Here is a 26,373-nt window from a genome sequence, read left to right as displayed (position 1 = left end):
ACAGCATTTTAGTGTGCCTCTAATTACAGCCACCATGACAGTTCATATGTGTAGCAATAAAAATAACCATAAACCTACCTAATCATTAAAGTAAAGCAAACAACTCCTGTCTGTATCATCACACACAGGTACTGCAGTTGCTAATAAACCAGGAGGAGCACTGAGGCACTGGAGGAGCATCTTCCCTATCTCCACAGTTTCTTAAACAACTTTAGAGGCATATTTTTATTAAGTATATGCAAGGCAGATGATCTTAAACCTCAAAAAGAGTCTGTATAATAATTGTGTGCTCTTCTAATGCTCTCCAAAGACCTATTCAGAGTCCATTCTGAAAGACAATAATATATCAAGAACTTCTGCAAACTTCCTCCTAATGAACACATGCCAATTTGAGACCAAGAATTCTGGTCTCAGAGGACAAAATAACCACTGCTTTTAGTCTCTGGGTGTTTTGCTACTTTATTTCAGAGTGATTCAAAATCTAATTAAATTTCTAAACTCTAATGAAATTACAGAAGAAAAATCATTTAGGATTATATTATATACAATTACTCACAGTTGAAAATTACAGTTAGCCTCTTTCACCAGGATAGGACCTCCTGAGAAATCCTTGTTATTCATATAACGTATAAATCTGACATTACTCCCACTATTTACAGGTCGAAGGTAAAAGCAGAATTAATTAAACATATATATCCTGCCCAGTGGCTGGATGGTGGAGCGTGGGTAATAGAGGGAAGGCTGATAATGATGACTATGCTTGAAGCTACATTTCCCAGTTTGGTCAAGAATCAGAATAAACCTACTGCAAAGCAGGATTTTATTAAGTCTGGCTTATTCTGATCAGTGCTTTTCCTCACTAGAGGTATGCTGTGAATGAGAATAGTGAAGCATACGTAGCCAGCAGTGAGCAGTCAGCAAGCTAAGCTATCTGAAGCATTTTATGGAGAAGTAGCAATGGAATAAACCAAGCAGCTTTAGAGAGTTCAGCCAAATACTCAAATGTTTAGTTGCTTTTTCTGAAATATGAGAGCCCTCTGAGACCACTGACTTGGGCCAGGGGAAACAAACAAACAAACCAAAAAAAAAAAGAAAAAGAAGAAAAAAAAAGGGGGGGGAGTTGACATTCATGTTACTCCTTTCATAAAAGATTCTCAGGAACTTTGGAGCATAGGATCATTTGCAGATGAAACACATGAGGTACAAAAACATTGGGGGTTTCTTACAAGAATCCTGATCTTTTCCATCCAGCTGGTACAGAGATTTTTATTTGCTTGGTTTTGCTGTTTTCAACTCTGATCCCAGAGAGAACCAGGAACAGTGAAAGAGCAAAAATGAATTACACACATACATGTGTGTGCGCACACAAACATTCACAACAGGTCAAAGCATTAACACTTACTTTCTATCACATCTACCACACTCCATCAGTTCTACCTATGCTTCATCCAGCAAAACAGGCCAAGAATTAAGGCCACCTCAGATTTTTAGTGCCTCAAGAGTCTTATTTGTTGGCTAACACTGTATTTTGCTTATCCCTCTACAAACACCTGAAAGTCATAAACACGATTTTCCACTCAGAGCTTGTCAGAGCCACTAAGCATTTGTGACCATCTTGCTCATTTACAGTCATTTTTTCACCAGGGTGGCCATACACATGCAGTCATCAGCATTCCTTATGGACTACAATGGTCCCATTAAAAACAGACTTCTGGAAGGAGGGCTTTACAACTATAACTTACTCAGCAAGGCTTCGCCCAGCCTTAACATGTGAGATTCTGCTGAGACCAAATTGCTCAGACATACCAACAGTAAGAAAAAGAAATACCCAGGAGTATTCTCTCTTAAAACTTCTTGTTCAAGATGTGTTTCAGATTATTTTGATTGGAGCATATAAGCATCTATGTGAGATGAAGATACCAGACAGCAAAGAACTAAAATAAAGCAGAAAGGTACTTCAAGAGGCAAAAATCAATACAGAGATCTTCCAGAGACCTCTGCTGAAAAAAAATGAGCCCATGTGCTTGTGCCTTCCCCCTCTGAAGGATGGACCTGAAATGATTTGGGAGGAGTGCGTTCATTTAGCAAAAAGCTTTAATATTTACTTGTATGTTTTGCTGTCATTCAGTTTTGGATCAGGTTAACCTGTTTGAAAAGATGAATTTTCCCGAAGAACAGAAAAATCTGTTTTTTCACTGTAGTTCAAAGAATAAGCTTGAATCCTACCACAAGCATCATCTGCTAGTAAGTGCCTGCTTTTTAGTTCCTACTAGGTCAAGACATGTTTCTTAGGTAGAAGTTTTTTCCAGGAATTGGCTTGCAATGGTTTTGCAGCCATGGTGAGTTTCTTCCACTCTGCTCCTGAAAAAGCTGTTTGTGAAAGGGAAATGGGAAATTATGGGAAATGGGGGGGAAAAAAAGGGAAAATTGGAAATTATGAAAGAGTTCAGCCAAGTACTCCTCTCCTCAAAATGTTACGATGGCATTCATGTTGAATTCAAAAAAAAGCTGGCAACTTTGAGAGAGATTGCATTAGAAGGGTCTCCTTCTAAGACAGAAAATCCACTTGCATCTCCATGGATTTAGAAGACTTCAGCAGAGACCAATTCGCTGCGGCAGTATTTTTTCAATTTTGTAAAAATAAGTGTTAGCATTTAAAGGTCCCTTAGAGAGCAAAACAGCTGAACTAGGCTGGGACTGTTGGCTGTCTACCTTCTCCACAGAACATTTTCAAGCAGGGAGTTTATTTATGTGTTGAACCTAAACCCAAAAAAGGGAACTTCTGTTTGCAAATGTAACTACTCAGGATGTGACTGTAGTTTCCCAATAGAGTCATGTGACCTGCTTTAGGTTTTTTGTGGTTTTTTTGGTTTTTTTTTTTAAGACACTTCAGAAGAGCTAAATTCAGAAAATTTGGGTTAAACCACTCTGTTTTCAAAACTTCACAATGGCCTTACTAACAAGCTGGATATCAGTCCTAATGGCATTTCTTCTTCTCTTCCGTAAGTGATTCATCATATTTCTTTTCCATCCTTTCTGAGAGCTTTTTTTCCCTGAGCTTGGTGGGGTTATTTATTTCCCAGTCTAATTGTATGTATGTTGTTTAAAACTTTGTTTAGAACTCTGCTCCTTGGAGAAAGAACATTTGTTGAGACAGTGGGGTATTTTGCTGAGTTTTCTCGCTAACTTTTCCTCGGCTGAGTGCTAAGGGGTCAGCTATGCGCAACCCAGAAGACACCATTAAGTTAAATACCTGCATCTTTGCAGATGAGATGGCAGAGCTGCTGAGCACCCTGTTTGGCACTATATAGAAAACAGTACTTCAGTAGAGCATAAGGAAAAAGTTGATCTGTGTACATGCTATCTGCAAGCCACTTTTGGTCTCTGTGGCTCTCACTTACAGGACTTTGATGCTCCTGACTCACACTGCTTCTAATGCTTCCTGCCAGCCCAGAGCAGTTGTGTTTCTCACAACTTGCCTCTTATTTCACGGTTACTTCTTCACTGCACAAAGTGGGGGTGAGTGAGCCTCATGGATAGGAAGTGTCAGCAGGGGTCATATTAACATTGGGAGTAATGGGGAGGCTGGAGCTGGCAGCAGCTACAAAGACAGAAGTTTCATGGGTTACTGTGGTCTCCGGGACGGTAGGTAAGGGGGCAGGCACCCTCTGGTGGCAAAAGCCTCATCTTTACCGAATGAACAACTCCCACACTACCCTACTTTATGCAGAAATTCATAGAAAATCATCATCTACCCTTGGGGAATCCCACAAGGGCAGTTTGCCCCACCTGAGGCATGCAGACCAGCTATTCCAGCTTGCATCCACTGGCTATCTCCTCCTGCAAGCAAAGCTATCCGTAGACCTACAGCAGTGCTCTATCCTCTTGTACTTCTTCTCAGGGTACACATAGGAATATGTTACTCTCACTATCCTTTTTTGTCAGTGCTTCAAGCCCTCTGCACCTTTCTATAGGCAATTCCCAGAGTCCAGAGTAATGGAGACTGTCCACCACATAGGACATGGGTAACCAACCCTTCTCACAGACGTGAAGTCAGCAATGCCTGCTCCTTAGTTACTTATTATTGTTCAAAAATCAAATGGCACAAGTTCCATTAATGCAGTAGCATTTGCTTACAGCAAAGAGATGCAGCAAGACATGTTCTACAGCAAAAGGCACTTTGCAATAGATACAAGGAAAATGCATTAACATGCCTCCGAGTGTCACATGAATGCAGGCAATGGCAAATCTATAGGCCTTGGATGGAGGGGTGCCTGGCAAGGACTAGAGGTCAAAGAATTCCTGTCTTCATGTAGGAGTGACTCCTCATCTACTAATACAAAGAAGGATTTTGCCTCTAATTTGGGGACTGAGGAAGGACCTCAGTTGCCTGGATGGCAACAGTGCCTATCTTATGAAATTTACACATAGCTGGGAATTTTGCTACACTAAATACCAGCCAAAATACCTTTTTTTTTTTTTTAATAAGGTCTTTCAGGGATGGTTTCCAGCAGGATCGTTGCTTGTAACCTCTTTGTTGCCTTGGGCATTCCTTATTTGACTCTGGAGTTGCTCAGACACCCGCTGTGAGCCATCCTTTTTTTCCCTACCTCTGGCTTTCACAGATACTTGCTTGCTTTCTCATTTGCTGCCCCAAAGATGAATAGCACTGAACCCCTGGCTACTGCAATGCCACAGAACCAGCCACTATCTGCTGCAATGAGGAGAAACCTGAGATGTGGGAGGAAGGGAGAAGAAAGTCACATGGAAGCAGGAGGCAACAAGAGCAAAGGGTCTAAGGCAAGTGCTGAGCACTGAGAAAAACAAGGCACATGTTGCTGTTTATCAATGCAGGTTATGGCTTGGAGGTGTTCACAGTATCTCATAAGGTGGGGGAAGTGAGCTATTCCTGCTCCCTGATCTTACACCGAAATTGCATTCTGCACCACTTCCTCACTGCGCTGACCTAGGGGCAAGGCAATGCGTGAGCACAGTTTTGTAGCAGAGGGCACATGGAGAACAGGACATCCCTCAGTGTGGCTCAGAAGCTGTTTTCTGCTTAGCCTAGCTCCATGCACAGCAGGTCTGAGGAGGGCTAGGTCTGCTGGGGGATTCACCAAGATCACAGACCAGGGCGTCCCAGCCTGGTGTATTTATTTGCTGGTCCATCACCTGCTCAGCAGATGTACCTTGTGGGAGGTAACCATACTGGCAGAGGACTGCAGTGGGCAGTCAGAAGCAAAAGCTTCCTTAGCTGCATGCCTGGCTCCAGCATACTTGACCAAGCCCAGCTCCTCAGGCAGGCTGCTGCAGCAGATTCACACTTACTCTTTCTCCATTCCCTCACCTCTAACGTAAGACCTGTCTAGTCTGCAGTCTCATCTCCAGACTCGCTGCCAACAACACAGGCAGAAAAGCTTTCCCCACCAGTTGGGGACACAGCCCATGCCTCTCACCAGCCTCCCAGTGCTGCCAGGGCTTTGGGGGGCACATCTCCATTATAGCACCAGTTGCATGTTGCATCTGAGCCAGGCACACAGGAGAGTTGAGAAAGCACTGTCAGTTGCTTCAAGACCCTTTGAAAAATGAACCATGGGTCACTCAAGTATAGATATCAAATTCATCTGCAAGGCTCTTCCACCCAGAAGCAAATATTCTCCAAGCCCAGAGGGTTTGTTCAAGGCATGGGAGTTAGTCTAACCCAGTATACAGAGACAAGGGGTCAGAAAGCTAGCACTGGGACTGGAGCACTGCAGGATTTGAGGCATCATTTCTAACCCCTCTGTACCAGGAGGTTTGTGTACATCCCCAAAAGATCTAAATTGAAGACCTAGGTCAAACAGCAACATGTGTGTGTTTGACTTAGTCAATCCACTTCTTTCCACTTAAGAAGAAACTGAAACAAACAGAAGCTGGCTATCTAACACAGTCCTCAAAAGCAAACGGTATTTAAGCAGCATCCAGTAAGTGATATTAAACCTTAATTAAAACCATATTGAAAGTATGAATTGAAAATGTTCTCTCTAGTCCTGTGGGTTTTCAGAGATTTCCCTCCCTCCCTTTTTAAAAAGAAACTAATAATTTAATCTCAATATATTAAACTGACCTACATAAAATATTCCATGTAAAATATTATTTCTGCCATAAAACACATAATCTGTCACTGGTTTAATTCCATTAGAAAGCATACATTAAGGTCTATGTATTATGATCATTAGGATAATAAAAGTAATACAATATCACTTTTATTATGTTTGAATTTAAAACATTCTTCATGTGAGCACAAAGAATAATTAAGGGGATGGAAGAAAGGTTTTTTTTTTAAATTTATAATGAAATAAATTCACAGGCGAGAGCAAAGAGACTGGTTTTAATCTGGAAAATCAGGAGCTATGTTTTTTACACCCACTGTGTAGTCTTAGACTTTTTTTTTTTTTAATTTCCTTTTCTTTGTAACTTTGATCTTGGTCATTTAGTATAGCCAGCTTTTGTGATCATATCTGCAATTGGATTCCCCACCCCTCCCAACTCCCTTCTCAGAGTTTCATGGGGTTTTTGGAGAGAAAACATTTCTGCTTGTATAAAATAAGTTTCCATACATTTTAATTATGAAGAAAAGTCTGGTAAAAAAGGTTGTTCAGCTCAGAATTATAGTTCCCAAAATACATTTGCTTTAAAACTCAAGATTTTTTTAAGCTCATCTCCAGATTTTTGAAGCTTGGTTTATAATTTATGAAAATTTGGCATTAGAAATGTGATTTAAGACCAGGAAATAAAAATAAATCTTTTGTGAGCCACCCAATATATCAGATTTTTCTGACGTAACCGTGGAAGCCCCAGAGCCCACAGTCATCTTGAGAGAGAGTTTCATCAGTCTGAAAAGCAGACACAAGATGGATTTCTGTAAAGGTACCAAAATGGATGAATTTGGAGTGGGAGGACTATGCTTCAAGTTTAAAAGCAATCATATTTGTAGCATTCATTTTACTGGACAAGAAATGAAAGCACAGCCCCCAAAACCTCAAGAAGACAGAATTATTTCTCTACAAGAAGCAGAGGAGAGAAAGGAGAAGCAAGCTGGGACTTACAATGTTAGACAACTTAGCAGTAGGAAAACTAGATGCATTTATGACCTTAAAATCCCACTAGAGTTTCAGTCAGACAACACTTCCTCACAATTCCCCACTACAGTGGGGAATGCCTATAAAAAGACAGTTATGTGCAAGACAGCTATCTTCCCACCAGGTCCCATATGTACTGTCACCCAGGCAGTCGATTGCCAAAGAGCAATAGCTGTAGGAGAGGACTTCATGTTCTGCCTGAAGCATGTACAGGAGACAGAAATTTCACAGCATGTTGGTTTAAAATGCAGGAGTCATACCTGCCTTTAAAGCCTTCTCATGCTCCAGGCACCTCCTGCAGCTACGTATGTTATGTCATTTGGAGCTACTTGAAAAGAAATATCCTTGCATGCCCATCACTGAAAAAAAAACCCCAAACATTTGAGCATACTTTTTTAGCCAATTCCTATAATAAGCAAGCAACATTAAAACTAAACATGACTGCTCTTTTTCTTGTTTGGTTTTTTTTTGTTGTTTGTTGTTTTTGGGGTTTTTTTTTAGATTTTGAATCTGTTTCCCTCAAAAAGTATGTGGGAGTGGATTGTTTTCTTCAAAGCCACTCCCTTCTGAGGGCTTGAACACTCCAACTATCAGGCAGCACAGCTCAGCAGCTTTATGGAGAAGGGGAAGGCTGGGAAGGTGTCCTTTTGATGAACAGGGACCTTGGCATGGAAGCCTCTGAAGAGGTTGCTTTCAGCCCAAAACATTTTCTTGCAAGAGGAAAAGACTTTCTTCTCTGTCAGCAATAAATCACATTTTGAAGACTGGAACTTCAGGCAGGATTGGGATACATGTTTTCTGGAGAGGGCTGTTGGGTGTACCATATCCTCTCTTGTTAGCATGTCTTACTAGCTTTACTGCATCTGTAATCTTTTTCTTGATTTATAGCAACTTCTCTTGCATACAGCTCTCAGGCTCACAGTGAAGAAACTCCGGGTGGAAACAGTGCTAAGACAACATTAAATTTTAAAATTGTATTTTCTATTCTGTCCAAAAACTGGCATGTGTTAGCCACATTCCTAGGATGTCCTCATTAACTTGACTGATAACACTTCACTACTCCAGGAAGCCTCAGATCCTTTTTTAAGCTTTACTAGGATCAACCATCCCCTTGGAAACAGCCAGATACGGCATTCTGCTTGAATATAGAGCATTCTCCTTGATGTCCTAACAGGCTAAAATATTTTCATTTCAGATTTTTGGAGAGCAAAGGCCTATGCTTCTGGAAACTTAGAGGAGGAAATAGGTGAGTTCATGGTGAGATTTTCGCTTCCAGACAGGAAGTTAGGGGCAAAGCAAATATAACAAAAATGAATGTTCTTAGAAGACTAAGTAATTTTTATGTGAAGATAATCATCTGGTTGCATGTTTGTATTTTGCCTAGCACAGCAGAGTCCTGTTGTGTGACTGGGGCTTTTAAATTATTTTTAGGTAAATATAATGACCATAGGGAGGACAGAGTCTGGAACACAGAACCTGAACACAGGCACCCTCCTGCCTGACAGATGAAGGTGGACCCTTATGTACAAACAGTGGTGCAAAAATCACAACATCGTTCATAGTTTACATTTAAAAATTCTCCTGCTTCCTCCCAGCAAAGACTTATAGAGGCAGAATAGTCAAGCAAGGCAGAAGGCTGGAGCCTGCGAGGTGAAGATGAAGCTGTGATATGAAGCTGTGGGAAGCAGGATGCAGTGGCAAGGGAGTGGGGATGAGGAATTTCACTTTGAGGGGAAAAGTAGAGCCCTAGTTCTAAAACTCAACTGAGACCTGCACACACCAAAGGCTAAAGTTGTTCATTATCATAAACCAGCATTGACCCCCTTAGCCACAGGTTCACATGGTTTCATGATGTGCAGCAGGTTGAAAGTGTAGACTCTTCTCAGCTACCTAGTCTGGCTCAGCATTATAAGGCCCTTCTGAAGAATAAATATGATTTTTTTTTTTAATTTTTTTTTTTTTTAGGGATGAATTTAAAATTTGGAAACTTTGTGTCACATCTGAAACACAAAGACTGTATTTATTACAGAGTGGTTTATACTCACTGACTTGTTTTCAATTTTTGCAGATTTCACATACGTTATTATAGGAGTTACTCTGGGAGCATTTCTAGCAATCGGTTTTGTTGCAGTAATAATTTGCATGATCAAAAACCAAATGATTGACAATGTCTTTGGAGGTAAGAAAAAATACTCCTAATTTCTTATCTGGAGATCTAGATCTCCTTATATTCTGATACAGCAGATCTGAACTTCAGTGTTAGGAATTGTGTATGTACTACAGCTCTGGTTTTGCTGTGAAGAACTTTTAAGTGTCTGAAGTGCTGGAGTCCCTAGAACAGCAGATTCACATTTCAGTATAACCAACTCTGCTCTTTAGCCTTACAAGAGAAATAGAATTCACTTCAGCATACTGCCTGGGTATCTTAGAATAATTAATTTTTAAAACAAAATTCTCTCTATTCAACATAGACCCTTGGATTTGCAGGATGGGCAAGAGGCTTGCTCACTCTTCTCAGCCAAAATTGCTATTTATTTCACTGATTCTGGACTTTTCCTTCAAATGTGACTGTCTGAGTAAGATACGCAGTTTCCATCAGAGTACATAGCAAAACTCTCTATAACTTTTCCACTGTGACTGATTTTCAAGTTGCTACAGGAAAGCATGTTTTTCATCTGAAACAGGCAAAAAGCTCTTTGGTCTAACATCATAACTGCTGGTAGCAACAGCTCCTTTTGACTTTGGACCAGCAGTTTACAACCCATGGTTTTGGATTCAAATCCAAAATCTTAAAGATAAACTGAATAATGCCCATCATTGCACTAGACAGAAGCTAGCGACAGGCAGAATTTGTCCCATGGGCCTCCCCAGAGGCAATGCTGATTCTTGGCCCTTCATCCTCTGCACAGAGCCTTTCTTACTTGACAGGACTCTGAAGTGCTTCACAGAGCACTGTTAGAGCAAATATTGTGATAATTTCTTCCACTGCTGAATACAACTGTCATCTGCAGAATGAAGTAACAGCACACAGTAACAATCAACTGCAGTTGAGCTAGAAATAAAAATCATAGCAAAACCAATAGCAACAGATAGTGGCAATTGAGGAAATGCAAAGTCCTAACAGGTTGACCAGAACATCAGTATAAGCTGTTCTTTTTTGCAAAAAAGCATCCTGGGACTTTGCTAAGGCAAATCTTTGCAACCTACATTTTGCTTGGCAAGAGAGGCCTGTACTCCTAGTAGCACATGAAAATTTGTCTTGGAGGGAAATCACAGCAGAAAAGGAAGCAGTAAAGCAATCTCATGAAATAATCTTTACTGAAAGAAGAGGGACTATAATAAGAGAGTTTGGGGACTGAAAACATTGCTCTCTGTATGGCATTTCCATGGTGAATTTCAAAAAAGTACCTTTGTGGCTCTGGTTGCATGCAAAGTACCAGCTTTTGCAGTCTACTTCTAAAAACAGAGAAGTTCTGATAAATGTAGCCAGTTTCCACCATGAAAACAAGTCAGACATTAAACAAGGAAAACGCAGTGAGAGAACTCAGTCAGGCTGCTACAGCACAGGACTAGGACCTGTTTGTTCCATCCACTGTATCCAGAAACATTTGCTTCTGTGGCTAGATCTTTGCAGTAACCTTACACAACAAATGAGAGGTAGCTTTCCAGCATCCGGAACTGTCTAACCCTACTAAGTCAGCAATGCGCCATGACACACCACTTCAGTAGTAGTCACAGACTCTTGCTTGGTAAAGAGGAGAGCAGAGTGGTCTTAACTATTAGACTTGGAGTGAAATAGACTGAGCTCTCTGGGCCCAGCACTGCTATGGTGAGCTCAGCCCATCAGTCATGACCCGATTCCCTCCTATTTACAGTAAACACTGGTCTTTTGGAGCATAATTTTGCAAACAGACTCCCCAGGTACCACATGAGGCTACAAATGACAATGTAATACCACTTCCTGGAAGACAAATAGCTGATGTTTTCTTTAGTGACACTAGATAGCAGGCCTAAAGGGAAACTGCTTCTGCCTCATTCTCATCAAGCATCTGCCCTCACAGTTGTTTCTCATGACACTCTGGGGATGTGCTACACTCTAACTCAATATAGCCAAAATATTAGCAAAGATACAGCTCTGAGAAAATTGACGAGAGATATTCCAGCTGGAAGAATCAAGAAGGTCTTTAGGAAGGTTGCATGACACTACTAATATCAAAGAGTTTTGCCTCAGAAAGGATGGCTAGATCTTCACCTGCTGTAACTGTGTTCTCCTGGTTGCACCCTCACAACTTCTGAGCAGGCCTATCACCACTCTGTTCCTGGTTTCTTAACTAACCACATTTTCCTGTTCTCTCTTTAGACTCAGATGGCAAAATGGATAGAAGGTAAGACTCATTGCCCCATGCATTTTCTGAGGCAGTGTAATATACAAACTGTAATTTTTAACTCCCCTCTTTATGCATGATGCTTCCCCACAACTGTGATTTGAATGATAACACATAACACACATGCAAGCATCTGGAGGACCATTATACACAGTGCATCTAGTGGATCTGTGTGGAAAAAGGAAATTCCTTGAAACAGGATTTTGACATTTCAGAAATAGGAAAGAAATCCCAGCAGCCTGAGATTCTTAAAAAAAAAAAAAAAAAAAATCCTTCAAACACTTTTGATTAAGCTTTTTTTTTTAAATTTTGTACTATGTATTATAATAGCAAACTCATAAAAAAAAAAACATTTTTAAGCAATGAAAGCCAAAGGTCTTGTTTCAAAAGTGCTGAAGTTGGATTTTTTTTGACATTGCTAGAAATTTTCCATATTTTTTCTGAAACAAAGTTTTTACTGTATTGTCGAAAAAGGAGGAAGAAGAAAAAAAGGAGGAGGAAAAAGAAAAAAAGGAGGAGGAAAAAGAAAAAAAGGAGGAGGAAAAAGAAAAAAAGGAGGAGGAAAAAGAAAAAAAGGAGGAGGAAAAAGAAAAAAAGGAGGAGGAAAAAGAAAAAAAGGAGGAGGAAAAAGAAAAAAAGGAGGAGGAAAAAGAAAAAAAGGAGGAGGAAAAAGAAAAAAAGGAGGAGGAAAAAGAAAAAAAGGAGGAGGAAAAAGAAAAAAAGGAGGAGGAAAAAGAAAAAAAGGAGGAGGAAAAAGAAAAAAAGGAGGAGGAAAAAGAAAAAAGTAAACCAGGATCAATGGCTTCATCAAAGATTTCCCAGTTACCATGTCTGGATCTCAGTTCTGAGAAGTCCCTTCACTTGAGGGTCTTACAGGGCAAGGTCATGCAGTGATCATTCCTGCTGGAAGGGATACATTTTTGCCCTTCACCTTCCTCCTCCTCATCCAGAAACAGTAAGATCATTTTAGGTTTTGAGCACCCGAGGTGTTCACAGGCAGAAGAGGCAACGCTAGACTGCTTAGGCAATGGCCACTCCTCAACTCCTCCAAGGACAGGCAATGGGGTAGAGATGTACAGGAGCAGAGGCTCTGGACTGCAAGTTGTTTGTTGGCTCATGGTAATCTACATATGTGGACACTTTTTTGTGTCCCTTTGAGACATTTTATAAGTGACTAAAAAGACCCAAGCATTAATTAATCAGCATTTTTGTGAACTGAAGGCAACAGCTGTACTCAATGATCTAAGAAATGGTTTTTGGACTCTCTCAGAGAGCTGGATAGAAGGATGTCCCCACCAGTCGTACCTCATAAAGAGAGCACAGCATATGTAAACACTCAGTTGAAGATCAAAGCAAGGGCATCCCTTGCAGCAAGTACTTCAATATCGGTTTTGCCTGTCCAACAGAGAAGGGCCCCAGCCGTGAAGCACCTGTCATTTTCCCAGGGAGACACTTCCCCAACCTAATAAACACAGCTGTCACAAAACGTTTCCTTTCTAGTAACACTCTATTCTCTTACAAGACACTGACAATTTCTGTGTATTAACCTAAAATAGATGAGGACTATTATACGACCAGAAGAACAAACATACAATACCCAGTAAACTTTCTGGTGTATTAAGGACAGTATAGACAGTGCAAATGAGTGGGAAGGGCGTGAGAAAGAGCTAAGCGAGAACAGAAAAGCCAGGGACCCAAGTCAAGAGGAAAGGGAATAAAGGGAGGAGAGGGACAAAGACAAGAAGAGACACAGAAGGCAGTAGATTTACTGCCTGGATGAAATGCAGATGATATGATCTACGAACTGCTCCACTTTAGACTTTTCTACCTCCCCTTGCTGTTTATTATGTGTGTTATTTTCCTTCAGAGACAGTTTGAACATCTACAATACCATCCTCTGATTTTTCTGAGGGAAGTGACTGACTTTGTCATGGCAGCAAAATTTAACATCTTTAATGATGACCTTACACTGACCTCTTTGATGATTCCTCATCCCAGTCTACAGGCGTTTGCTAACAGGTAGAGTTTCCCACCTAATGCCAAAATTCTGGTCCTAAGGCTGGAAATGTGACACAATACACAAACTCTTTGCCTTAGAGCCACTAACGCTGACCAGGGAGAGAAGCTGTAATTCCACAATGTTTGGGGGCAAAACTATGTATGTTAAAGATGACTTCTTTCAGTTAAGTAGAAAACAACTAGAAATCCACCATCGCTTCTTAGCAGTTGTACTTTGCAATTCTACTGTGGCACTGAGTAACTTACTAACAAATCTTTGTTCTCATTCACTTCAGGGAATCTGTATTACTCCTTGATGGATCATTAAGAGGTTCTATAATGCAGGTGTTAATCTGAGGAAACAGTATAGCCTTCTACTGGTCTTGAGGAAACCTCTGACAGTAAAAATACTATGAGATCCATAGCAAACATTTAAACAGGTCCCTATAAACTAACACTTAGTAGGATTAGTGAAGTGCAGGTAGCCTTGAGATAACATCAGTTTTTAGCAAGGAAGTGCTTGTTTTATAAACAAAGCTATGCTTTTCCACATGTCAGATAGTTGATGCAGAACTAGCTGAGTTGGTTTTGCACCATCATTCTGCAACCTAAGCAATCTACTCACAAAGAATCAAAAGGAAACACAGCATACAGGAATCAATGTACTTTTTTATCTTTCCTCCTAACCTTCTTCAGGATAGGGCCTTTCCAGATGGTAGAGTTTGTGTTGACATGTTAAACCAGCCTATACCCACTGGGAATATCTTAAAGGTTGGAACTGGACCTCTATAGCACAAGTAATAGCTGAATATGTGGTAGCCTTGCATAGGACTCTCACCCATGTTGGCATCTCTTTGTTGTAGGACCAAACTTGACCCAAAGAATAGGGTTATATGCCATGTTTTGGATTCCAACATTCTTCACCTAACTGGTTGAGGTTGTATATCTCTGAAAGGAGATGTATGGGAGGTAGCTGTTCTTAACAGCAGCAACCAAAAAAAAAAATCCCCCAAACCCCACAAACACAAAGCCACCACAATCCCACCCAGTTTATTTCCTGAAAAGAGCATTGAAATATTACTCACGCTGAGTACTTGCACTGTAAGTGCTACAGTATTATAAATACCAAGGAGATTCCTCAAGAAAATCCAAGCTGTATGTTCTATTTTATCTGATTTATTTTTCCCCATAGGTCATAGGGGTAGTTGCCCATTTCTTCAGGTCACCAGAGAAGCATGTGATAATTAGGTCTAAACTGATTTTAGCTACTTGCTTCAATTCCCTGGGGATTTGAATTCATGGCACTTTTAGGCCAGTGGCTAGTCCTAGAAAACCCCTCGATAAAGCAAAGTCCATTATCTAAAATCACCTGATTTACTCCAACTAATCATACAGCCACGCTGAATCCCTCAGGGATACAGGCAACCTGAAACCTTCAGTGATAATTAAGATAGCACTTCTTTAGGATCAGAGAGAACTGGCATATCTTCTGCAGATAACTTCATTTTCTGCTTGACCAGTGATGATTATTAGTGTTTGTTCAGGAAAAATCCTAATCCAACTGATAGAGCCCTCAACAAATCCATCTTCAGCCAAATTTTGTTTTAAATTTCACATCATTATTCTCACAAGCACCTCAAGCCACTCAATAATTTCTCTCCCTAGCTGGGACATACTCTGAGTGGGTGTCACCCAGCACAGTGTGCCATCATAATTGATGGAGTTATTCAGCCTCATGACCAGTTGAAGGCCTTGATGCAGATAATCTTTTATGCTAGAACGCTGAATAGCTGGTACTGAACCTAACCAAGACAATGCAAGAACAGGTTTCCACTAAAATCAGGAAGCATTCTGATGCGTCCCCCTTGATACTTTCCCAAATACTTAAACCAGAAGTGTTTCTATACCCACATGACACTGACAGCTCATTGTGAAATAATTAACGGCATTTACCACTTTATTTAGTCAGGTATATAACATTAAGATTTAAACAATCAATTCTTAATGTGATGCCCTTAAAGACAATGGGATATTTACTAACACTTGAGAAGAGAGAGAGGCTTGAGGCAAGCTTCTGTCAGTTAACAAAACAGTAATTTAGAAGTCAACTGACAATTATTCAATGTCCTCTTTTTTAATTAATAGCTCATGTCAGTTTCAAACGCCATCTTGGTGCAAGCTTGGTAAATTATATGCCTAAAAATTTCATGCAAGTTTAATGTATTAATAAAAATGTCTGGGCACATTTAATGCTAGCAATATTTTGAGTTAACTACAGTGCATGGCAGCCAGATTTATTTTGACAGAAGGAGGCAAAGAAAGAGGCATACAGAGGCAAGGAGAAGGATGGAGAGCCAGAGAATGTTTACTAAAAAGGAAAAGGTACATATTTTAAACCTGCAATAGCAAAAAGGCATCTGTTGCCTCAACACATCCTGGGCAACAGCACACAACAAAACTCCCCATGCTACTCACTGGGTTCTAGAGGTCCCTAGGTAAATCACTCAGCAGGAGATCAGGTTTTAAATGCAATACACAAGTCATTCTGATGTTTGATGGAGGAGAGAAGGAGTTTGGGAGCTGCATCAGCCAAGTGCCAAGCATATCAGTGATCTTCTTTTGCTACCCAAAGCATCATCTCTATGTTCGCTTGTATTTTCCCACTTGACTCCTTCTAAAGGGACTGACTTCTCTTTCCTTTGCTAGGCTATGCTTGGGAAACAAGGTACTCCTGAGAATCAGAGCATTCTTCAGGCAAATGGAAGAGGGCTTAGAATGTTATCGCATGTTGAAAGCCTCCAGTCTCCTCATTGTTTAACTCTAAAAGCAGTGCCATGGATTACATAGGAGGTGAAATCATCCACTTGGAAAATATAAACATCAGAGATGGATGGCATGGCAAAGACTAGGTGTGGGCAATCATATGCAAGTTTGAAAGTTGAGCTGCAGTTTCTTCCAACGAGCAGAACTGTCTCAGCCTAAACATTTCAGCCAAGAACATTTTTCCTAGCATTTTGTCATGTTTGGGTCTGTAGCCAGCTGCACTGACAGGCAGAGATAGCGAACAGGGTCTGATCTAACAATTTCATATCCTTCAAACAGGTTTAAAGTCAGATAGAAAGAAAAATCTCTTGTTTTGGAGAGGAGAGCAGTTCTTTCTGATCTAAATAGTCCAAACTGGTCTGTAATACTGGGAACTGCAGAATGCATCATTTACCAAACAGGAAGTAGGCATGAGTCGTATCACTGATACTATCAGCTGCAAATGAGAGACACAACCTGTCTAATCACCAGAGTCTGAGCTCATAAATAAACTTAACTGGAGACTTGGGTTTGATGTTAAGGTACTTAAGAAAGCCACAGGTGTGAGTCCTTTGGAAAACAGGCCCAAAATTTACAAATCAAAATGCGTAAGTGAATACACATTCAAAGAAAAGAGATTTTGGCTTTGTCTGAACATGTCACTGGAAGAGTGGTGAGCATGGAAAAAGAATCAAGATCTAGAACACAGCTTGGGTAGGACGCTGGGCATTGAAATGCATTGCAGTGACTCAGATACTGCATCAACTATTCACACATTACACTATACATTCAGTCTGGAGCCAGGGAGCGATACTGTCTCAGCTGCTCTACTATCCATTGAGATCATATTTGCTTAAGATGCAAGCACATACTGCTGTTCTACTATAGCCAAGTTCAATGGCAAAAGTACTTGAAATAGCATGATGCTAAAAATAAATCTGCAAAGGAATTATCTTTATCCAGTTCTTAATAAGAGTAGCTAAGATGTCCTCTCCACAGAAGAAGATTTTTAAATGAAGAGAGCAGGAAACAGGGATTGGTGTGGGTTATTTTAAGCCATGTTACAGCAACTTTTGTGATTTTTAATTACTTTTCAATGAAGTAATTCCCTCCTGTGGAAATACGTCAGACTCGGAGACAGATTTTTCTTTGCACTGACCTGACTTTAAGAGTACATTTTTCCCAACAGTAGGGTATCTCACTTTTCAGCCTGGAGATACCTGGAATGAGGCTAGTTCATTCTCCACATTTCATTCGAGTTGTGGCCTTCCTGCTAAGACCCCCATTAAAAAGTTAATATAGGATTTGTTTGGACACCTATGCAGAGGTGAAGTCACCTATGAAATCAATGACTCATTACACAAAATATGTAACCACTTAATTGTCTATCACTACAAAGCACTAACAAACATTGTCAACTGCCAATGGATATGAAAAAGCACACATTTTCCTAGGCATAAATCTACCTCTGTCATATGCCCCCAGGAGATGGGCACTATAACATCCCATCTTCACCTGCAAGATTACAGTCTCCACCTTCCAAGTTTCCTATTGCTTAGACATGCTCCCTCAGTTGCTTCCCTGCTGTCTTTTGTCTTTCTAAATCACCTTCTTCCAACACATGGGATGCAAGTAAGAAGTACAGGCATAGGAAAGGAATTTGTTAAGCAGTCACTGGTATTCTGAGGAAAGCGATGGAGTGTCACCAATCTTACCAGAAGACAAGTCTTGGTATGGAATGGTTTGAAAAGGTGAGTTGGCTTAGCCTTTCACACAGAGTCCCAGCTGCTCAGTCTCTTCCCAGCCTGGCCTTCAAACGTGTAACAATGAAGAATCCTAATTTTCAAAAAGTACTTTCTTCTTTAGATGTAATATATGACTCTGCCTACCATTCACTCAAACTGCAACTGACTCAAATTGCAAACTCAACTCACTAGCCTTGCAAAAAAGAAAAAAAGAAAAAAACAAACAAACAAAAAAAAAGAGAGAAAGAAAAAAACCCAACAAACAGTGACTTATGAAATGGAAAAGTTATCAGAAGCCATTCAAAACTATTGGCACTTGATGGGTCTCTCATGGGCAGTCCTTCCTGAGGCGTCTCATATTTCTGCATTAGCAGAACAGTGCCTGGAACAGACTGAATCCTCCAAGATGTTTTTCAACAACAAATATAACAAATAAGAGCTTCAGCTGTCAGAAACTTGAGCTGCCAGAAACACACCTGGCAGAAAGCAGCTCACACTGCAGCATGGATGGGCCTCCCTGGCACAAAAATCACTTCATGTAGTCCCACAAAGGCACACCACAGTAGATCTGCCCCAGCCGCACCACTTAACTCCCTTTCCCCACTCAGCTCAGTTTTGCCCTTGTTGTGTGCAGCCATGGCATTCCTGCCATAGAAAGAAAACATTGTCTGGTCTGGAAAGAGCAAGGTTGAGCAGAGGGATATGAAAGCAGAGAAGAAAAAGCACTGGAGAACATAGCAAAAAGCTTCAGACTCTATCCAGCTTTCACCTGCCTACACCCATCACTGTAGTTGATGGAAATGGCAGAGCTCTGTTGCCTCCTAGTCCATCTATTCTCCCATCTCCATCCTGGCTGTCTTTCCCAGTGCCCACTGGGCTTTCTTCATCCCCCTTCTGTAGCCTGCGGGTGTCTGTTACTTCCCACACAGAGGACTAGAAGTGGTGGTGCTTATACAATACAAAGTATGCCACAGCTCCCCCCATACCTTCCAGACCACTGCTCTTGGACAGACCAGCTGCAACCCTGTCCTTGTTCTGGGCTGAGTGCACCCTTTGGCCTTGAGTCTTCATCTTTCACAGTTCCATTCCCACGTGCCCCAAGTATCTTCTGGCCTTGCTGATACACCAAAGCAGGCCAATTCCTTGCTCAACACTGTAGGGATTAGGGTGGCTGATAGACTGAAGGCTGTATTCACTGCCTTAGGTTTTTTCAGTATGCATCCTGGGAACTGAGTTTAATGAAAAATATTTAAAAGCTGCACAAATGCCATAATAATGCATGCTATTGCAAATAAGTGTAAGTATGAACAGAGATGACCGAAACAACTCCATGCATGTTTGTGTAAATGTTAAAAAAAAAATGAGCGAATGATCTCAGCAGAAATGGCTGTCTCAACTCCTTGCACAAACACATTTGCAGAAACAAATTGTAATTACCCATTCTGTGTTGAGGCAATGCTCACCAGTAACTAGAACAATAAACTGGCTTTTCTACCTGGTTCTGTCACTGTCCTGTCTAGCCAAACTTGTTCTTCTGAACAACCTTGGACAAGCTACTTTAGCTCAGGTTGCCCTTTCCATAAAATGAAATTAATCTTTATATCACACACTTCAAAACCAAGGACACTAAGCTTTGCACTGTGTTGGGAACACCAGGCTTTAAAAAGCAGCACTAAGACACTCTGTAGGTACTGTCAGGCTCTCAGTTCCTCTTAGCACCATTCCTGAATGGAGGGAATACTTCATGTACAGACACATACGCACACAGAGGCAGTTTTTTATATATACACATACGTATAGCACAGACTGTTAGGGTGACATTAATTCATTAAACCTGTTTCCAGGATACAGTATACTTCACTGATACCAGCTACCAGCCTGACAGGCAGAGCCACACTTCTGTCTATTTTTTGCTCCTCCCTGGCCACTCTCCACATTCCCTGGGAGAGCATCTGGCCCAGGACGCCTGTGGTCCCTTCAGATCTAGGGCTGCATTTGTGGCTGACCTTTTCACAGCTGCCAAACAGGGAGGAATCCTTACTCCTTCCTACCCCTCTGCACAACTGCTTGAGGCTAGTCTTGAATAGCTTTAAATCATTTGATTTTAAGAGTTGGTCTCAAACCTGCTGAGTCAGGAGAATTCTTTCCTCGTAATACTCAGACACCTGTCAGAGGCAATTCCTTCCACAGCCATCGTGGTCTCGGCCGGCAAACTTGCTGGTGCCACTGATTCCAGCAATAAATGAGTAACCCTACCATTCCCTGGAGCTGCTGTGAGTCTGGATAAAAAAAAAAAAAAAAAAAAAAAAAAATCAGAAGTGTTTCTGGAAGAGTACCCTCTTCATTCCTGTCAACAGACACCCAGGGTAACTTAAATATTAGATGCCACCAAGCAGAGAGCTTCCTGCTCCCAGGCAGCACCCATCTGCCATCCAGACTGAGTATTTTTATGTTGACTAGGGCTTGTCAGAGAGGTGACAACATGGGATTAGCTAGGAATGAAAGCTGCTATCATAGCTAAAGGACAGCTTAAAAACAAAACAAGGCCTCCTGACACAAGAGACTCAAAGTGCCACAGGTCGTAGCCAGAAAAGAACAGAGTCAAATCAGAGCTCCTGCATATTCCAACTCACAGAATTTCCTGTATCCAACTGAATTTCTGGACAAGTTCACACTAAACATATGAAAAATAAATCACTAATTCCAGATGGACTCCTAGGAGCCTTTTTTCAGTGACTTCTCAGAAAATACGATTATTTATAAATCCTTTTTTAAGATCATGTATATAGTCTGCCAGATCATTTTATTTCAGTTCCCTGATCTCTTGCTCTCCAAGAGCTCTGCCTTGAAGGACCTGTACTAGGTATCAGCAAAGCTAAGTTTGTTTATCTTCTGGTTGTTGCTTATAACCGCGCACCTCCATATTCCATGTGCACTTTACAGCCTGGTGTCAGGGAACAAATAGCAAGCTGAAAGAAATGAGCAAGTATCACACAAAGTGATGCTGACTTCTCCCTTGTAGGCTGCAAATGCTTGGGGATCCATGGAGTATTTATCATGGGTTCGCAGAAGTTTATGGGCTTAAAAGCTTTCCATACGCATTTAAATTAGGCTTAAAAACACTTCACAGAGGTCCACAGCTTCAATGGAAAATTTGTATGGACTTGTACACAGAAAAATACAAAATCACTGGCTGAAAAGTAACTAGGTTACTTTTTGTGCATTAAAAACAACACCTGGCCCACTCCCAAATCTGATTTACTACACAGACATTGAAATGCTTGTGCTGGCACAGGAGAGATGGAGGAAGGGGCCGGGAGCTGGAGACAAGTGCAGAAGAATAAGTACCCCTTTAGGTGGAAATGCTGTTTTTAAAGTGTTTGTAAACTGGTTCCTCTGAGTAAGCTTCCACGACTCCCTGGAGGAGAGCAAAGTGTGGGACCAATGGAGCCTCCCATGTCCAGAGACACTCCTGCTCTGCTTCCCACTCCCTGCCAGCACAGCCACACGTTCTGGTCAGGCAGTCACGCATCTCCACTGCCTCAGGGAACTGGCCTTGCCAAAAATCTATGCAGTATAACATAAAAATCATTTTCAGAGAGATCAGGCTGTTTGAGGACATCTGGCACAAAGGAAGTAGTAAAATATTACAGCTGAGGTGCTGGACAAGGCTGGACCATCTTTTCCTGAAGCAACTGGCATTGTCAACAGTGGGAAGGCTGCCTGAGGGCACCAGCAAGAAAGCCACTCTCTTTAGGTGACTTACTGATTATGTTGAGCTACACGGAGAAGAGCACTCGCCTTGCAACCAGTCTCTTCTTTACTCTTTTTGTATGCAGAGAATTGAGTATTTAGGATTAGTAGTGCCTGCTACAGGCATGCAATCACTTAGGAATGGTGCTGAAAGACAATGCCCTTCCCAGCAGTTCCCTGCCACCTTGTTCTCCTCTGACACAGGCAGGGAAAGGGATCAAGTAAGCATCCCTGAACCTAATCCATAGATTTTTTTATTTTTATTTTTTTTAATGACTACAGTTCCAGGCAGGCAGAAATTCATGTAATATAGTTCACATGCTTAAATCTGTGTTATTTTGTGTGAATAAATTTTGACAAGTTCATAAGCGCAGCCCATATCAGGTCCCCTGATTATGTTTTGAAATGCCTGTCCTTTCTGGGAAAGAGCTACCACAAACCATTTTGAAGAAGCTGAAAAATACTGCTTCATAACTATGACATCCTGGGTAACATCAGAACTGTGTCACTAGAAGAAATTCCTTGTGTCTGCAAAGTGCCAGACCGGTGCAGGCAAAAGAAGGCTGAGACAACCCCCGGATACCTCCAGTGTGGTCACCAGGCTGCAGGCAAGCAGGCTGGCAGCAGGTGCTGGCCAGCTTCCCTCCTTGCACTTCAGCAGACACCTTCCCTGGATGCTCTGGAAGCTCCCTGAGGGCTGGGCAAAGCAGGCAGTATGGGAACCTAGCCGTGAAAGCATTGCAGGACAGTGCAGGCACTGCCACCTTATAGAGCTATGCTGACTCACCCCAGTCCCAAACTGGAGAAAGAAATAAGTGAGGAAATGGAGCAGAACAGAAAAAATCCCTTTGATTCCAAGCCTATATATGCCTCACCATACGCTCTCCTGTGGTCTGGATGCCCAGTTCAAACTAGAAAGATGAGAATAAGGTCTTAACTCTTTCTTACAGACACCAATGGTTAGTGAAGTGAATTTCGCATGAACAGAAAATTTCAGCACAGCTTTCTAAAAGACACATGTGACAACATTTCTCAGAGAAGGAAAAAAGACTGAGGCAAATTACAAGCAGCACGTCCCTGCCTGCCAAATCTCCTGCGAGTTCTTTCTTTAGCAAAGTCATCGGAAAATGCTTAAGTAGTATTGAAGGAAAGGGACTACGATGAATACCATTTCCCAGTGGAGTCATGAGATCTAATATAAACAAGCTGAGGGCCGCAAGGCAAGGAAAAATCTTATTTCCAAGCTCTGACGCTAGATGGAGTAAAACTGAATAAAAGATTAAAAGCAGTGAAGAAAAGAGAAAGGCAGAAAAGTTCCTGCATTTCCAACTCCTAACGTGTTGCTTCTTTGAATTCTCATCTTTGATTACTGCTCTGAAAGTCACAATTAATATCACTCTCTATTCTTTGCAGGTCGAACATGGGATCGAGCCAAAACAGGTACGTTCTGGGGGAAGGGGGAGTCTGGCGGAGCAGGGAGGTGAAGTGACAGTGCTAGGCAGACACATAGAAGTTGTAAAGGCACATCCACCTAGGTAAAGGGAAAGGTCGCACAGCAATGAAGGCTGTGGGATTACCCCGAGTTCCTACTGACAGCCCAGATCTGCCAGACATTCTGCATCACCTCAGGTAAGTAATTTAACTGCCTTGTCCTCCAGCTTCCCAGTTGTATACCTGGAATACCCTAACACAAGGGCCAGGCATACTGCAAGGCTGTCTGCCCTATGCAGCTGCAACGCAGCTGCCTCCACGTTAGCAGGTACTCCAGGTAGTAAGCGCTTGGAAAGACGCAGCCGCAATATGGATCCAGGAGCTGCTCGGCTGCTCCCCACTCATGTGGCAGGGCAATACTGGGAAGCGGCCCAAATGACAATAATCCAGAGTCTGCAATATACGGAGCAGTTCTTATAGCAGGATGCTGCCCTAAAATGCATTACGTGCTGCTAGTGGATTCCTACCCAGCAGTGAAGCAGACATCTGGGAGTCACCACAACAGCTAGACTCATACCTTTGTCCTGTTAATTCACTTAGGAAAAACAGATACCTCCAAAAATACAAAGAAATATCTAGGAAAAGAAAAGTTAAGTGGGAGGAACTTCATGAATGTAATTCCAGCAGCTCCATTAATAATTTTCTAGAATTCCTGTAATCTTTATCTGGGTATCTCCCAGCTCAGCTTTTACAATGATGCTGTGGATCATCCCCAGTAAAAGCAAAGCCAGAAAGTTATTGTTAACCTGTGATCTTTCTTTCTTTTCAGAGATGACATCAATGTACTAGGAAGACAAAGTACAAATGATCAATAATCCTTTTGGAATCAACAGTTACCTGATCTGAGGATCAATAGAAGTCTCTTGTGCACAGGCAGGAATCTCACCAATACCAATTCCTTTCTTTGTTCTTTAATTGAAAGACTGATTGATTGATTACAGGAAGAGCTTATAGTGCATGCTAACTTCAATCACCTGCACACAAAAAGCCTGCAATCCCCAACAGCATGTATATGAAGGAAATGTATAGGGAAAATAAAATAGATGAGCTCTGCTCATTAATAGATCCTGTTTAGTCTGTGACAAGCATAGAATTGATTTCTAAAATCAATTAAATACAGGGTAATCAAAAAGGTAGAAACACATTTCAGCAGCAGAATTTATGGTCACACCCCTATTTCAAGTTAGGTAAATAATGACGGAAGTAACTTTAAAAATCATTAATTTGAGTTTGAAATAAAACAAGGTTTCTCAGGTTCTTCGGGAAATACATGTTTTGTGTTAATATGACAACATTTCATTCACACTGAAGTTACATTTTTTTTTAGCTTTAGAACTGATGTCTTTTGTTTAACTGTTCATGGCAATGCTAATTTCAGCCATTTAAAATGAATTATGGTAATTTAAAATGAAAAATCCCTTTTTAAAATAATGTTTTTCATGTTTTGTTTTTAGAACATTGAAATGAAAACAGTTTTGTATACTAAAAAACCCCAACATTTCTGGACATCTGAAAGAAAACATTTCATGTCAACTTTCTACAAACAAGCTAATCTGACATTTCCAAAATTCACCCATCCCTATTTTTTTATTATAAAACAATGCACTAAGTTCAATCAGAAATTGTGAATAATTTCAGTCTCCCAGCCCCTTCAATCTTGTTCTAGCCTTATATATTCTGTTGAATTTGATTTCATCAAAATTGCTTTGCTTGGCTCCAATTACAAACTTCTTACAGTGGAAGTAACAACAAGAAAAAATAGAGCTTTGTCTCAGAACTTTTAGAATAGTTTAAATAATTTAAAATGGTTTAAACCAAAGTTATTTTGTAAACACATCCCAGTTTTACCAAAGCTGTGAGCCCATTGCTTTGGTCTTAGTTGAGAAAATAATGCTATGGATTCTATTCTGTTTGTTTAAATCCACTTCTTTCAAGAATGTTTTATTATAACAGTTATTGTCATCCCAAGGTGCAAGAAAAGCAGAAAGATTTTTGTATTTCAAGCCAGGCTTTCCTTTCAGCTTGTGAAGACAGGGCAGCAAATGTCAGCTGTGGGAGCTCTGGGCACACTGGTCTAGCAGCAATGCCATGCTGGGCATCCTCTGCTGTTCCTACAGCTCCTCTCAGGAAACCCAGCAGGACTCAAAGGCTTGAGAGCCTCAGGTAGATGGCATGCACAACATTACGTAATATCACAATATTTCACCAGCATAGCTGTTATGTCATTGCATTACAGGATGGCTCCAAGCAAGATGTTACACTATTTTATTGCCATTTACAAATAACCACTAGCCAGATCCAAAGACCACAAACTAAATAGATTGGATCTGCCTAAACTTTTAGCTCAGGCCAGTGTCTATAGACATGGATTTTTTAATCTCTCATCTAACATGCATTCTTAAAGTTAACTTTTAAGCCAGTGTCTGCTCTTAGTTATGCCATGTGGCAGATAATAATAAATGAAGTTCTTTCCAGTTCTTCACTACTGTAACATAGCAGAAATTATTCAACTTAAAAAAAAAAAAAGACAAACATTAGAGTGAAGTCCAACCTAGAAATTGTGTAGTATTAAGAAATATCACTCCAAAAAAATCACAGAAGCCAGGGCCTTCCATCCAATAATCAACTTTCAGACTGTGAAGAGCAGCAATTAACCCCACACATTAAAGGCAAAGCTGATGTGCTGGGTCAGGGACTCAGGGGCAACATACTGTGAGAGCATAAGAGCAGATATATCAGAATTTTGTTTCTATGAAGAATAAGCTACTCTACTACTTGTAACTGTAACTGAAAAGATTTGAATTTGTGAATATTATCTCAGCAAAGCGGGTCATTTTCCAAATGTGCAAAGGAAACCAAATGGTAATTTTTTCACACATTTTGAACAGCAAAATGTAAGGTTCATTTTCAGAGAAAATTGATATAATGGAATAATTTCCCTGGATTCCTAGGTGTCTGTTACCCAGTTCAGTAACACTGCAGTTCATTAGCCGCATTTGCTAAGAGATAAACTAAAGCAGTAATGTGATACTTGTAAGTAATTATGTGTATGTACATGTGTAAGTGAATAAACCATCT

At 40.9% G+C, this 26,373-nt stretch overlaps 1 protein-coding gene across 4 annotated transcripts; it reads left to right on the top strand.

The window, feature by feature from the left end:
* Positions 1 to 2,857: 2,857 nt before the first annotated feature.
* On the top strand, positions 2,858 to 26,373 carry TMEM273 (transmembrane protein 273). 4 transcript variants are annotated; one of them, XM_075025990.1, is made up of 6 exons: positions 2,858 to 3,002; positions 8,317 to 8,367; positions 9,190 to 9,300; positions 11,482 to 11,506; positions 23,218 to 23,244; positions 24,065 to 26,373. In XM_075025990.1, exons 1-6 carry the CDS (start codon positions 2,948 to 2,950, stop codon positions 24,108 to 24,110), a joined length of 315 nt encoding a protein of 104 aa, XP_074882091.1. In that variant the 5' UTR covers positions 2,858 to 2,947; the 3' UTR covers positions 24,111 to 26,373. The 4 variants fall into 4 exon arrangements, with proteins under 4 accessions (XP_074882091.1, XP_074882093.1, XP_074882090.1 ...); XM_075025992.1 differs by lacking the exon at positions 11,482 to 11,506; XM_075025989.1 differs by having other exon boundaries at positions 23,218 to 26,373.

This window comes from Buteo buteo, chromosome 4 (assembly GCF_964188355.1).
Source record: "Buteo buteo chromosome 4, bButBut1.hap1.1, whole genome shotgun sequence".
Taxonomy (NCBI): Eukaryota; Metazoa; Chordata; class Aves; order Accipitriformes; family Accipitridae; genus Buteo; species Buteo buteo.
The sequence above is the reverse complement of the archived record's forward strand: the minus strand, read 5'-3'. Positions and strand labels throughout refer to the sequence as shown.